The 15,017-nt window shown below is 37.7% G+C and overlaps 1 protein-coding gene across 3 annotated transcripts in view; it reads left to right on the top strand.

The window, feature by feature from the left end:
- Nucleotides 1-1,403: 1,403 nt before the first annotated feature.
- LOC126184361 (RNA-binding protein Ro60-like) overlaps nucleotides 1,404-15,017 on the top strand; it is a 128,604-nt gene continuing 114,990 nt past the window's right edge. The window contains exons 1-3 of one of the 3 annotated variants that reach the window (XM_049926742.1): nucleotides 1,600-1,733; nucleotides 1,895-1,997; nucleotides 5,218-5,281. In XM_049926742.1, the coding sequence (XP_049782699.1) occupies nucleotides 5,258-5,281 (24 nt within the window). In that variant the 5' untranslated portion in view covers nucleotides 1,600-1,733; nucleotides 1,895-1,997; nucleotides 5,218-5,257. Of the gene's footprint in view, nucleotides 1,507-1,599; nucleotides 1,734-1,894; nucleotides 1,998-5,217; nucleotides 5,282-15,017 lie in introns of those variants that run through there. The other 2 variants (XM_049926744.1, XM_049926743.1) reach the window with 2 other exon arrangements.

Genomic DNA, 15,017 nt, shown 5'->3' with positions numbered 1-15,017 from the left:
TAACATAAATTAATTTGTATGTACTGAAAAGATGATGAACTTTTATTAAAGTGACCGTGAATACAGTCTTATATGTAGCTTACATAATGTATGTAACAAGACATGTGATAATCTAAATCTAATTATGTGGTGAGCAACATCTATGAAATATTATTTAGAAATGTTAGCCTTTGTATAATTGTGTGGTACTGGCGATGCCTTAAACAATGTCACAGTTGTCCTGAGGCAAATCAATTTCGATTTCGGTTTCAACCGAGTCTGCTCTTACTGCTTCTCTATTGCAAACGCAGTACTCTCCTGCTCGTTTTATGCCAGTGGGTCCGCCGCTCGTCACATCTAGTGGTCATTGCCGCATTGTATAGGGGTGTCTGGATACTAACGGAGCTTGTGCTTTCCATGTTTGGACCTTGTCGAAGACTGATGACCATAGCTGTTAAGTCCCATAGTGCTCAGAGCCATTTGAACCTTGTCGAAGTGCAGGAGCAACATGGCATCAGATACAGTCACAGAGCTACGAATTCTGCATTCCAGCTGGCACGGCTGCGGAATATCGCGAAAAACTGGAGAAATGAGGACTACCTAGGTTAAGTTCTAAGCTGTTAAAAGTTGACTCTACCAGCCACTGTAAGAGTGGTTTTGGGTGGTTTCCCACATTCATATAGTCACATATTGACCCTGGGCTGCACTTCACCCAACCGACTCAAAAAATAGCTCTCCAAACTACAGTTTGTTCTGCTTTGCCAGTCGCCTTAGAAATATAGTGTAGTTCCACATCATTGAGTCAAAAATGTGGTATTCATATTAACGAAACAAAAGATGCTTTTTGCATGCGGGTATACTATTGAAATATATTTATCGTTTAGATACCCAAGAAATCTGCTATAAAACAAAAAGCAGATAATTACCAATCTTTGGAGGTACCAGTACAATACGTTTTGTGTATTTCTTGTCAAATTTTGTTCTTGGCGCACGACTCGTTAAACTCACCGAATCATTTGTATAAAAATTGGCTATTTTCAATCTTGCGCTCTTGGAAACATTTTTGTGGACGCCTATGACTGCAGGTACAAATGGTGAATGGAATTTCTATCACATTAACACGATAAAGGATATCGAATGCAGAGAAAATCGGAACAACTGATGAGATAACTGTACGCCAAATCTCAATAGAGCGTTGTTCACATTTTGGACTGTATAATAATACAGTTGCTGGAAGAAAAGCTCTCAATATTTTATGAGATACAGGCGCCGAATTTTCTGGAGGAAGCTTCCAATAATAAACGCCAGCATCTTCTGATATGTATTACTAGGAAACCGAAAGACACTAAATTGCAGTGCATTCTTGTTTGTGTACAGGAGGCCGCGGTGCATTCGTCTTGCGTCCGAACAATACGCGAATGCCAAAGCGGCACTAAATGCCGTTAGTATGACACACCGGTATACAGTTAACGACGACTCGGTGATCCAGAAGTAAATATCTGTTCTCGTGGACTAATCTTTTAAGAAGTAAGGGTACATGACTTTTCAGATATTTCGTGTTTTATTATTGTTTTATTTCGTCGGTTTCTTCGGGTAATGTTTAAGTGGTCAAGTAACTGTTGAAACGCAGAGTAACGAAAGAATATCGCTGTTTCTCGTTTCGTGCGTGCTGGAGGTTCTTGCTGTTGAAGGTTTATTGGTTTAAGGCAGTGTGTGTGAGTGTGCGTGTGCATGTAGCGTGTTTGAATCATATGGTAAATAAACAAAAAATTATCTTCCGCAAATAGTGTTGTTACTAAGCTCTTTGTTATGATGTTAATAGGGCTTTTTTTTTCTTTTTGCTGTACTTACTAAAACCTTTTTTTTTATCGAGTGTCTCCGAATAATACAGTGCGACAATTTTGTATATTTTAAGTGACAGTTCGAAGCATTGCTGTCAGTAAAAATTAGAATGAAGCTGCTGTTGAGGAGGCATAGAAACCAGGCATTACGTGTGTCACAAACCTTATACTAAGCGGGTGAGTAATCGGGAGTATTTAAATCTGTTTTATCCACGAACCGGCAACACTAATATTTGGTGGATTAACTATAAGTGTTTGTTTATAATTAACACAATAAAAGTTACCCATTTTGACTCAATAATGCGTTTTGAAAACTGGGATGATTTCATATTTGACGTTTATAGACGGCAGTAGCATTGCTTGCGGCATTGGTGAGGGCACGGTTCCTTATAGCCTATAGAGTCCTGAGCGGTTTCCTGGGCAACACTGTAAACAGTATATTTAATGAGTTATAAGATTTTTAGCAGTAGCTTAGTTATAGAATAGATATATAACGACCACAGTGTCACCGAGCACAATGACTACAATCATCCTCCTCCACCCCCTTCTGATGACGTCAGCGGGCAGTATATGCGCAACCCCCCCCCCTCTACCCCCCCCACCACACACACACACACACACACCACCACCACCACCACCACCACCACCACCGTAGGCCAAGTCAAATTTGGGGAAGAAGAAGGGGGGGGGGAGAAAGATATAGAGACAAAGTTCAATTTACAAATAACAATTACTAGTAACAAAAGCAACCCAATTTTAATTTAGACGTAATTACATATTTAATTTACAAGGCTGCTTTTTACAGTTTAAATATTCATATACTGAGTAGAAACTCTGTTTCCTCAGAAATGCTGTAAAGTTATATTTAACCATATTTTTATGCCATTGCAGTTTTAACTCACTAGGTAGACTACTGAATAATTTAACCATTATCTGTGAAGCACTTCCCTATACAGAACTGTTTTTATGCTCTTGTGAGATGTGGGTACTACTGATGTCTCTTGTGTTGTGGCTATGGATATGCTTATTTTGCCATAGATGGCCTGGGATGTTTAAGAAATACTTATTTGCAAATGGGATACACTCATGTGTGTGAAGTTTTGCCAGGCTTATTATTTTCAGCTGTATGGAATGTGGTCTACATGTTTCCAGTTTCTTTAGGTTGCAAATAACCCTGATTGCACTTTCTGCATCCTAAAGACTTTTATTCTGGCGACTTAAGTTTTTCCAGAAGATTAGCCCATACCAGAGTAATGAATGGAAGTATGCATAATATGCCTGAATGACTGCTGATCTGCTTGTACGTTGACTTAACACACGAAGAACATAAGAATTTGAAAGTATTTTTTTCTGAGGTCTTTCACATGACAGTTCCAATTTAAATTGTCTTGCAACCACATACCTGACACTTTAGTTTCAGTAAATGCTTTCAAGATATGGTACTGTATGAAACTTTTGTTCAAGTGGAGAAGAGTGGAAATTCATAAGACAGTTTTTTTCTATATTTGTTATTACCTTATTTTGTTGAAACCAGCTAGTGACAAGGGACACTGAAGAATCTATTGCTACCTGCATAAAGACTCTGTCAGCAGCTGTTATTGAAATGCGGTGTCATCATCAAATATGATTTGTTTTTTCGCTGTAGGAGTCCTGTAAATCATCAGTGTAAAGTAGGAACAGTAGAAGTCCTAGGACAGAGCAGCATGGCACACCATACTGTGTTGGTGATTTATTGGACAGATGTGTTGTTGTAATGACATTTTCTGTAATGTTATCATGCCTTTAAGTCACCATTTGCTGCATGTCTTCTAGGTAAGATTTTAGCCGCTGATATTATTCATGCTCAGTCTGATCTGTAGTGTAGCAGAAGGCCTCTGTTAGGTTGTTGGAAGGTGATAATTTGGTGGAGAGTTGACAAAAAGTTAGTTCAGAAAACTTATGTTAGATAACAGACAAGTTTCAGAAGAGTATTTCTCTGTATATTAAGTGCATATATAGCACAACTTTTCATGTGAATCTTCTTAAAGAGTCCTTGACTTTACTAAATTTAATGATTTTTCTTCCATATTGGAAAAGTTAACTGCTTTTTACTTGCCAGATACAAACTTTTTGGTGTCTGAATCAAATTTCAGTTGTCCAGAATATTGTAATAGGATTTTTTATTGCTATCTAGTTGAACTTTAAACAGAGTACTAAAGTTATTATTTCTATAATGCTTTGGGCCTCCAGTAGTGTGACAAATCTGTGGAGCCGTTGGATAATCTTTATTTTCTTCTATCTGACGTGCGTCTCCCCAGCAGTTTCTACATGAATGTATGACAAACGGATTAGTTTATCTGTTAACAAGCTTGCATAAAATTTTTGAGTTACTACATAATGTGGGTTTGACAGCTGGGTTAAAATTTTGTGAATGAATGTAGGAATTATTATTCCTGAACAACGATTCAAGTGATTCCTTTAGCTGAAGTGTAGCATAGTAGGATATTATAGAACCACACAACCAGCCAGTTGATTTCAGTTGGAGTGGAAGAAAAGTACTGCTCAGTTAGCACCATGAGCTAGAAACTCAATGAAGTGCTCTGTGGGCTTGAAGAATGCGAAACAATTTTTTTTGAAAATCCATAAAACAAAAGTGGCCTATTATAACTTATTGTAAGGTTTGTGATATAGGTTATGAGATCTTACACGTGATGATAATGACTGATAATATTCAGTCCTGAAGGGTGTATCATGTGTCTAGAAGTCACACACAGACATTCTGAAAATATAAAATTAGTTATTGTAAAAATTGGAAATGCTTTGAAGTATATTCATCAATAATAGTAGTAGTAGAAGTAGATTTTTATTACTGAAGGAATGTTGCACTCTCAAAAGTAAAGAATTCCTGCACACTCAGTAAATCTTTTTAATTTGAACGAAGTGTAATGGAATGGGCTGTCTAACAAGAGAAGACAGACAAAATCTCATCAGTCAGTTTCTTTGATTTCCACATTCATTGACCCCACTTCTTGTATTGGTAATTTAAATAGTGGACTCACTCAGCATTATAGTTGTTGTTTATGATGTAGGCTACTTATTTGCAAGAGTTGAGACACATTGTTTAATGAGGAATGATTGATGAAACTAATTTGTAAGTTGATCATCTGCCTTAATCGCAAGTGTTGTGTAGTTTGTTGTTGTACAAATGGTACTGATATCTTAGATAACTGTAGAAAACTCGTGCAATATAGTAGAAATATGTACCCCTTCTTGCTGCACCTAGTGTGCACATATCATGTCAGTAGGTTTATGCAGTTTATTCTTCTTAAGTGATGTTTCTTTATGTCATTAGTTTCCCCCTGATCAAAATTGCTATAATAAAAACCTTACTTACTATAATAATTCATCTCTGTTGCAGATGGTCCTTGATGGATGTACACTTATTAGCACTTTGATGGATGATAGTAACTAATCTCACAGAGGTGAGTTGAATAGAGAGAGAGATAGAGATAGAGAGAGAGCTAGCTTTTTGCACAGCAGTATTAGCAACTTCATGCCCTGTTCCTGAGTTTATGCCTTAATCTCTCATACCTTCTTCTCACTGATCCTAAGTGCAGTTCACGATAGACACAGCAGAATTATGGGACAGTCTTCCTCTAACATCTGTTCTCAGAATTTACCAAATTGCTATTCTTCCAAAGCTTCCTATTTGTGTTTCCTGACCATCTATACAACACATTCATATTATTTTGCTCTGCTAGCAGTGCATCACTGAATTGTACAGTGCTTACTGCAATACCTACTTGCTGAGGTTACCACTTGCTCTGTAATTGAGCTGTTTGAGGGAGAAAATGGTAAAAGCCGAAATAGGATTTGGAGATACAGAGGTTTAAAGTTTGCAATTAATCCACAAATCTGAATAATTTTAATCCTATACAGACATAAAAAGAACAAGAAGCAGATAACACAAGAAATACACACATTGCTGTAGTGGAGATACCATTGTGTTACCCAAATCACATACATTGACAACAAAACACAATGACAGATAATCATATGAGAACATTTACACAGAGTTTCTAGAAGAATTAACTGTACAGCCTGTTGCTTGAAAGTACCTATCACTCTCATCACATGTGTGCCCATTGTCCAAATGTTTTCGGTTTAGTGACAAGAAAAATCCATGATAAAAAGGAGGGATGTAATCTGAGAGGGACTGAAGGGCAGCAGCTGGATGCATCATATTTTAATCAAGAAGTGAGAACTAGGATTTGCCTTCCATGTTTTCTGAAACTTAATTTGCTCCAGATTTCATGACAACGTCTCGCTGATGAATAAAGAGGGTGGGTATTTAGAAGTCAGCTGCACGCTTTCTTCTGGGTGACAGCCACATCAATTCTGGACATCAGAGTCACCAATTTAACAGAATGTTTTGAATGTGTGCCTCACATTGCTTTCACCTGTTTTCTCAAATGATTTAAGGGGACAGTGGCAATTAGGTCCTACATCATTTTTATTTATAATTTTTCCACAATGAGATACTTATTCTTCATCTGTATTACACATCTTCTGCTTAAACTTCCATTGTGCGGTGCAACTCAGCATTTTTCTAGAAGATCTCTTAGTCTGTTCTGTCCCTTCATGACAGGTAACTGAGACAGTGACGGACTGGCGATATTAAAGCCAATTTGAAATCTTTTGCAGATTGTCATAATACCAACAAAGATTATTACTATTAATGTTATTATTATTATTTCTCTTTCCTGTCTCAGACATTATGTCTGGTTAAAAATGGAAAGTGACGTGGACCTTGATCAAGCGTGACTTCCTTTTAACTGTATGGTATATGTTACATTGCATTTAGGAACTTTCGGGTAATTGAACATGTATCAATAATTACAGATTTCTGTAGTTGTATATATACGTTTGGATGTAGCTGTATTGCGTTGATGTGCTGGTGGATATTGTGTGGTATGACTCCTGTAGTTGATAGTATAATTGGTATGATGTCAACTTTATCCTGATGCCACATGTCTTTGACTTCCTCAGCCATTTGGATGTATTTTTCAATTTTTTCTTCTGTATATTTGTTGTATTGGGTATGGATATTTGGATTAGTTGTGTTAATTTCTTCTTTTTATTGGTGAGTATGTCAGGTTTGTTATGTGGTGTTGTTTTATCTGTTATAATGGTTCTGTTCCAGTATAATTTGTATTCATCATTCTCCAGTACATTTTGTGGTGCATACTTGTATGTGGGAATGTGTTGTTTTATTAGTTTATGTTGTATGGCAAGTTGTTGATGTATTATTTTTGCTACATTGTCATGTCTTCTGGGGTATTCTGTATTTGCTAGTATTGTACATCCGCTTGTGATGTGATCTACTATTTCCATTTGTTGTTTGCAAAGTCTGCATTTATCTGTTGTGGTATTGGGTTTTTTAATAATATGCTTGCTGTAATATCTGGTGTTTATTGTTTGATCCTGTATTGCAATCATGAATCCTTCCATCTCACTGTATATATTGCCTTTTGTTAGCCATGTGTTGGATGCGTCTTGATCGATGTGTGGCTGTGTTAGATGATACGGGTGCTTGCCATGTAGTGTTTTCTTTTTCCAATTTACTTTCTTCGCATCTGTTGATGTTATGTGATCGAAAGGCTTGTAGGAGTGGTTATGAAATTGCAATAGTGTAGCCGATGTATTTATATGAGTGATTGCTTTGTGTATTTTGCTAGTTTCTGCTCATTCTATAAAGAATTTTCTTAAATTGTCTACCTGTCCATAATATAGGTTTTTTATGTCGATGAATCCCCTTCCTCCTTCCTTTCTGTTTAATGTGAATCTTTCTGTTGCTGAATGTATGTGATGTATTCTATATTTGTGGCATTGTGATCGTGTAAGTGTATTGAGTGCTTCTAGGTCTGTGTTACTCCATTTCACTACTCCAAATGAATAGGTCAATATTGGTATAGCATAAGTATTTATAGCTTTTGTCTTGTTTCTTGCTGTCAATTCTGTTTTCAGTATTTTTGTTAGTCTTTGTCTATATTTTTCTTTTAGTTCTTCTTTAATATTTGTATTATCTATACCTATTTTTTGTCTGTATCCTAGACATTTATAGGCATCTGTTTTTCCATCGCTTCTATTGAGTCACTGCGGTTATCCAACATGTAATTTTCTTGTTTAGTGTGTTTTCCCTTGACTATGCTATTTTTCTTACATTTGTCTGTTCCAAAAGCCATATTTATATCATTGCTGAATACTTCTGTTATCTTTAGTAATTGGTTGAGTTGTTGGTTGCTGCCAGTAGTTTTAGATCATCCATGTATAGCAAATGTGTGATTTTGTGTGGGTATGTTCCAGTAATATTATATCCATAATTTGTATTATTTAGCATGTTGGATAGTGGGTTGAGAGCAAGACAGAACCAGAAAGGATTATTATTATTATTATTATTATTATTATTATTATTATTACTACTACTACCTGTAAAAATATAAATGAACTATGCCTATACGCACATGATAAAACCTTCAACAACAGCCATTCAGGAATAACCTCATATTTCATGCATTTCTGAAACATTATGGTATGTGCATGCACTTACCATTATCATCATGAAACATACTAAGTACAACAGATTTGCAAATTTACATACCTCTTGAGTCATCTCAGTGCCATTGGGATTGTACTCAGGATCCTGGTAAGAGACATCAGGACTGCTAAGAACATCATCTTTTTTTTGTGATAACCCATCAAATGTGGCCATAATGTTGGAAAACATATGTGAGTCCCTCCTAGCACCAGCCATTTTGCCTGTGGCTTGCCATTATGATTCTGCGGCAGGCAGCCATTGGCATTTAACATGAACCACCACCCAAACATCTATAGAGTGAAATTAGAACTTTCTCCTCATGTATTATACTCTTTTGTTCTTAGGTCGTGATGATTGCCCTATAACTCAAATAGTGCTTACCTTTATGTTCCCCCAAGGTGCTCAGTTAGTCCAGTTAGTCACACTAGTTTCTCGTATGCAGTTTTTGTAATGGCTGTCATGCTCTTTCCCATAATCCCCAGCGCCCCCCCCCCCCCCAAATAAAAATATATGTTCTCTATTTGCCTTCCCTACACCTACATCATCACTCTGCAATTCACAGTTAAGTACCTGGCAGACAGTTCATCAAACCACCTTCAGGCCTTCGTACCTTTCTGCTCTTGAACACCATGCAGGGAAAAAAGGAAAACACTTAAATCTTTCCTTGCGAACTCTGATTTTTCTTATTTCATTATGATGATCATTTCTCCGTATGTAAGTGTGCACCAACAAAATGTTTTTACACTCTGAAGAGAAAGTTGGTCAGCAGCAAAAAATGCATTTGTTTTAATGATTGCCACCCCAATTCGCATATAATATCCAGAGCACTCTCAACCCTATTATGTCATAATACAAAATTAGCTGCCCTTCTTTGAACGTTTTTGATGTCCTCCTCCATCAGTCCTATCTGATGTGGATACCACATCCCACAACAATACTCCAGAAGAACGGGCAAGTGTAGTGTAGGCAGTCTCTTTAGTAGACCTGTTGCATTTTCAAAATGTTTTGCCAATAAATCACAGCCTTTGATTTGCTTTCCCCACGTTATCTGTATAATTATTCCAATTTAAATTTTTCATAATCGTAGTCTGTAAGTATTTAGTTGAGCTTACAGCCTACAGATTTGTGCGATTTATCGTGTAACTGAAACTTAGTGGATTCCTTTTTGTACTCATGTGGATGATTTCACACTTTTTGTAACTACAGATTTCCCATCACCACCTAGTGCTACTCTTAGATAATTAAATAATCTGACAAGCTTTCATAATTTGCCATTAATATTTAATCATGTATTAGTGGTTTCCCTGTCTTGTTTATGTGCACAATCCTACAGTCATCCACATTTAGAAAGGGCTGTCATTTAATGCATCAACTGGAAATACTGCCAGTCGTTCTGTATTCTATTAGTATCATCCAGCAAAGACTTTTTTTTCAGTGAGCAGAATTATCAGTGAATAGTTTGAGTGTGTTGCTATCTTAATCTTATCCAGTTATTTATTTTATTGTACCAGTATTTGTACTGATAATGTAAGCAGTTCTGTTATGCTCCCCCCCCCCCCTCCCCCCAAACCACCCCCGCCTACCCATTCCATGGGTACAGTTTTTATTTCTTTGATTGCTGCTAGCTTCAGGGTCACAGCCTTATTCTTAAGTACTGATTCATGTTCATATCAGCCAACCTGCTCATGTTAGTCTTTGTATGTAACATCTGTCTGCAGACTTATTTTAAATGTGGGCAGTGCTGTTGCCAGGTTGCATTCTGATGGCTTGGCTCATTTGAATGAGATTGAACATGTGAATGGGCTGTGACACCAAAATTAGGAGTTGATAAAGAAATAAAATGAGAGTGTAGTTTTGGAACAGTTATTTTCAGGAGAAAATCACCAGTGGACCCCCACACAAGAAATTCTTATAACATACTGATCTTTATTAGTAAATGGCTAATTCAGTTCATGGCATGCGATCTCAGTTGTTTGTTGCTATCTAATGGCTTCCAGGGGTAACAAGAAATTTAAATTTTGATATTTCGTATTATAACCGAGTGAATTAAAATCAAAATTGCTGTCATAACCTACTCAGTAAGAGTTATAATCTTATGCTAAAGATTTAACGCTGTGAAACAAATATTGTGGTTACAAACTGTGTGTGTGTGTGTGTGTGTGTGTGTGTGTGTGTGTGTGTCACACATACTACTACTGTCACTACCAGTGACAGACAGAGCAAGGAGGACATCAAAAGCAGACTAGCACTGACAAAAAGGGCATTCCTGGCTAAGAGAAGCCTTTGATATGGTAAACCACAAAACTCTATTGAAGAAGCTAGAGCACTATGGAATTAGGGGTTTGGCAAATGATTGGAGTCATTCATTTCTCAGCGACTGTAAACAAAAAGTATCCATCAGACATATAGAGGATAAAGCATGAATAATCACAGAATATGTATCATCAGAAAGCCCAATCACTTACGGGGTACCGCAAGGCTCGGTAATGGGGCCCCTACTTTTTCTTGTTATACATCAATGATTTGGATATACATATTGATTCCCACAAAGTAATACTGTTGGCTGACGCCACAACAATACTGGTAAAAGCAGCAAAAAATGAAGATATACAACAAGAAAGAAACACAGTTACAAAACATCTAAGTAATTGGACAGCAGAAAATCAGTTGATAATAAACTACAACAAAACAGTAGCCTTAAATTTCCATAACCACAAAAACACCACATTGATATATTCAGAAATAAAAATCAATCAACACCCTATTGCAAATGATGAGGCTACAAAATTTCTCGGCACCTGGATACAAAGAGACTTAAAATGGGACAAACACATAGAACAAATTAATGCCAAGCTGAGCACGGGCTGTTATCTTCTTAGGGTTCTCAAACGATGCATAAATGAACAGGCACTATTGTGTGCCTATTATGCGTACTTCAATGCCCATCTCAAGTATGGACTCATATTCTGGGAAAATTCCCCAGCAGCTCAAGGTACTTACAGAATACAAAAAAGAGCCATTAGGATTATGACAGGGAGTGGTGCTCGACAGTCCTGCAAACCAATATTTAAAGCACTGAATATACTATCTCTACTGTGTATGTTTATTGTTGACGCACTAATGTATGTAAAAAAGTATATGATTGGAAATGATGATAATACTTTAAAAAACAAAGATATACATGATTATAATACTCGAATAAAATATAACTTGCATGTACCCCCAGCCAGTACCAGTTTGTATCAGAAAGGTACATGCTATCTGGGTATTAAACTCTATAATAGACTATCAAATAGCATAAAATGCTTACAAAATATTAGTGCTTTTGAAAGAGCTGTCAGAGAATATCTACTGTACCACTGTTTCTACTCAGTAAAGGAATACTTGGACCAGAATAACTGTTAACAACTAAAGCTACTGTAATTTGTAAAATTGTATCATTGTAAGAACTAAAACTATTGAAATTGGTAGCATGTTGAAAAATGATTATTTAAATATGTATCATTTTGAACTTAGTAATATTCCAGTATCATCCTGTACACTGCACTACATATGATCAAAGGACTCAATAAATAAATAAATAAATAAATAAATAAATAAACATAGGTCTTAATGTGAGGAAGAAATTTCTGAAAATGTACATTTGGAGCACAACGTTGTATGGTAGTGAACCACAGACTGTGGGAAAACCAGAACAGAAGAGAATTGAAGCATTTGCAATGTGGTGCTACAGACGAATGTTGAGTATTAGGTGGACTGATAAGGAAAGGAATGAGGAAGTTTTGCACTGAATCAGAGAGGAAAGGAATATGTGTAAAACACTGACAAGGAGAAGGGACAGGATGATAGGACAGCTGCTAAGACATCAGGGAATGACTTCCATGGTACTAGAGGGAGCTATAGAGGGCAAAAACTGTAGAGGAAGACAGAGACTGGAATACATCCAGCAAATAATTGAGGATGTAGGTTGCCACTCTGAGATGAAGAGGTTGGCACAGGAGAGGAATTCATGACGGGCTGCATCAAACCAGTCGGAAGACTGATGACTGAACAAAATCTACAAATACCAATGAATGTTCCTGCAAAATTATATCGTTGTAAGGCTTACAGTTCAGGAGATATTATGTCATAAAGATCGAGATGTATGAAAAACTAACTTTTGCCTAAAATGGAGCATAAATTACCCAGACTTTATTCATCCAGTGTTTTGTAATGAGGGCACTTAGGTACTACCAACAAACTTTTCCTCGCTTACATGCTTAACATAAAATATTTAACATATTCTTCCATTTGACTGATAAAGTCTTCCATTTGTAGGGTTTGCGACCATCCAACCTTGGCATATAGTAATTCCCTGGATCGCTAAAAACTTTGATGTTTTTCGAGTCATCCTCATCAGGTAATTGTTGCAAAATTTACACAAAAGACAAATTAGGAAAGCTAATACATAATAATTACAAGGCCAGTGTAACATCCGGAACAGAAGTACATGCTAAGTACAAGTACTTACAATATGCTTAGGAAAAAATGGAAATGAACATTTGGCGTCATGGCCGGGAGGCCCCTTGTGGGGCTGGTCCGGCTGCCTTGGTGCAGGTCTTATTACATTCGACACCATATTGGGTGACCTGCGCGCCATATGGGGATGAAATGATGATGAAGACAACACAACACCCAGTCGCTGAGCAGAGAAAGTCTCCAACCCAGCCAGGAATCGAACCTGGGCCCGTAGGACGGCAATCCATCATGCTGTTTAATTACTTGGAGGAGGGAGGGGGGAGAGGTGTGCAAGAAAATAGGCAGGGATTGGGTAGGTTTGGAGAACCAAGGAATTTGAAGAAAGGGCAGCATGGAGGGATGGAGGGAAACAAAGAAGGAAGAAGGGGGGGGGGAGCAAATGTTGCTCCAATTTTACATTTTCAGCATTTTCACTAACTTTGTATAACAAACATAATGACATTAAAATTACATTATAACAGAAATGATGACAGAGTCTCTCTCTCTCTCTCTCTCTCTCTCTCTCTCTCTCTCTCTCTCTCTCTCTCTCTCTCTCTCTCTCCCCCCCCCCCCCCCCCCTCCCTTAGGGATATTGCAGCTAATGATGGGAAGAAAGCCAATGTGCACTCTGTGTGCATACTGGGGAGAGTCATCCAAGATGTGGAAAGGGCCCTGCTGGATGCCATGAAGGGTACAGGGTGCAGCTAACTGCAGGTGGTGGCTCATGTCGGCACTAATGACGTGTGTCGCTATGGATCGGAAGAGATTCTCTCTGGTTTCCGGCGGCTATCTGAGTTGGTGAAGACTGCCAGTCTTGCTAGCAAGATAAAGGCAGAGCTCGCCATCTGCAGCATCATCGACAGGACCGATTGTGGACCTTTGCTACAGAGCAGAGTGGAGGATCTGAATCGGGGCTCAGACGGTTCTGCGACTGTGTAGGCTGCAGATTCCTTGACTTGCACCATAGGGTGGTGGTGTTTCAGGTTCTGCTAAATAGTTCAGGTGTCTACTACTCACAGTAGGCGGCTACACGGGTAGCAGTGGCTGTGTGGCGTGGACTGGGTGATTTTTTAGCTTAGACAGTCTCGGGAAAGATCAAAAAGGGCTCCAGTCTCAAAGGGTATAGGGCAAAGAAACGACGAGAATCGGTCGGTATTGTAGTTGTAAATTGTTGTAGCTGTGTTGGAAAAGTACCAGAGCTTCAAGCGCTGATAAAAATCACTGGCGCTGAAATCGTTATAGGAACAGAAAGCTGGCTAAAGCCAGAGATAAATTCTGCCGAAATTTTACAGAGGTGCGAACTGTGCTCCGAAAGGGTAGATTAAATAAAGTAGGTGGTGGTGTGTTTGTGTCTATTGGTAGTAGTTTATCTTGTAGTGAAGTTGAAATAGGTAGTTCCTGCGAATTACTATGGGTGGAGGTTATACTCAACAGCTGTACCAAAATAATAATTGGCTCCTTCTACCGACCCCCTGACTCAGATGATATAATAGCTGAATGGTTCAAAGAAAACTTGAATCTCATTACAAATAAGTACCCCACTCATAGAGTTATAATTGGTGGAGACTTCAATCTATCCTCAATTTGTTGGCGAAAATACATGTTCAAAGCCGGTGGTAGACAGAAAACATCTTCCAAAATTGTACTAAATGCTTTCTCTGAGAATTACTTTGAGCAGTTAGTTCTTGAGCCCACACAAATTGTGAATGGTTGCAAAAACACACTTGACCTCTTAGCCACAAATAATCCTGATCTAATAGAGATTGTCATGACGGATACAGGGATTAGTGAACACAAGGACATTGTAGTGAGGCTCAAAACTGTATCAACCAAAACCACTAAAAATAAATGCAGAATATATCTATTTAAAACAGCAAATAAAAATTTGCTTGATGCCTTCCTAAGAGAGTGTCTCCATTCCTTCCAAGCTAATTATGTAAGTGTAGACCAGATATGGCTCAAATTCAAAGATATGGTATCGACAGCAATAGATAGATTCATACCACATAAGTTAATGAGAGATGGGACTGATCCACCATGATACACAAAACACGTCAGAAGCAACAAAAAAAAAAAAAAAAAAAGCATGCCAAATTCAGAAGAACGCAAAATCCCCAAGACTG

This window comes from Schistocerca cancellata, chromosome 4 (assembly GCF_023864275.1).
Source record: "Schistocerca cancellata isolate TAMUIC-IGC-003103 chromosome 4, iqSchCanc2.1, whole genome shotgun sequence".
Taxonomy (NCBI): Eukaryota; Metazoa; Arthropoda; class Insecta; order Orthoptera; family Acrididae; genus Schistocerca; species Schistocerca cancellata.
The sequence above is the reverse complement of the archived record's forward strand: the minus strand, read 5'-3'. Positions and strand labels throughout refer to the sequence as shown.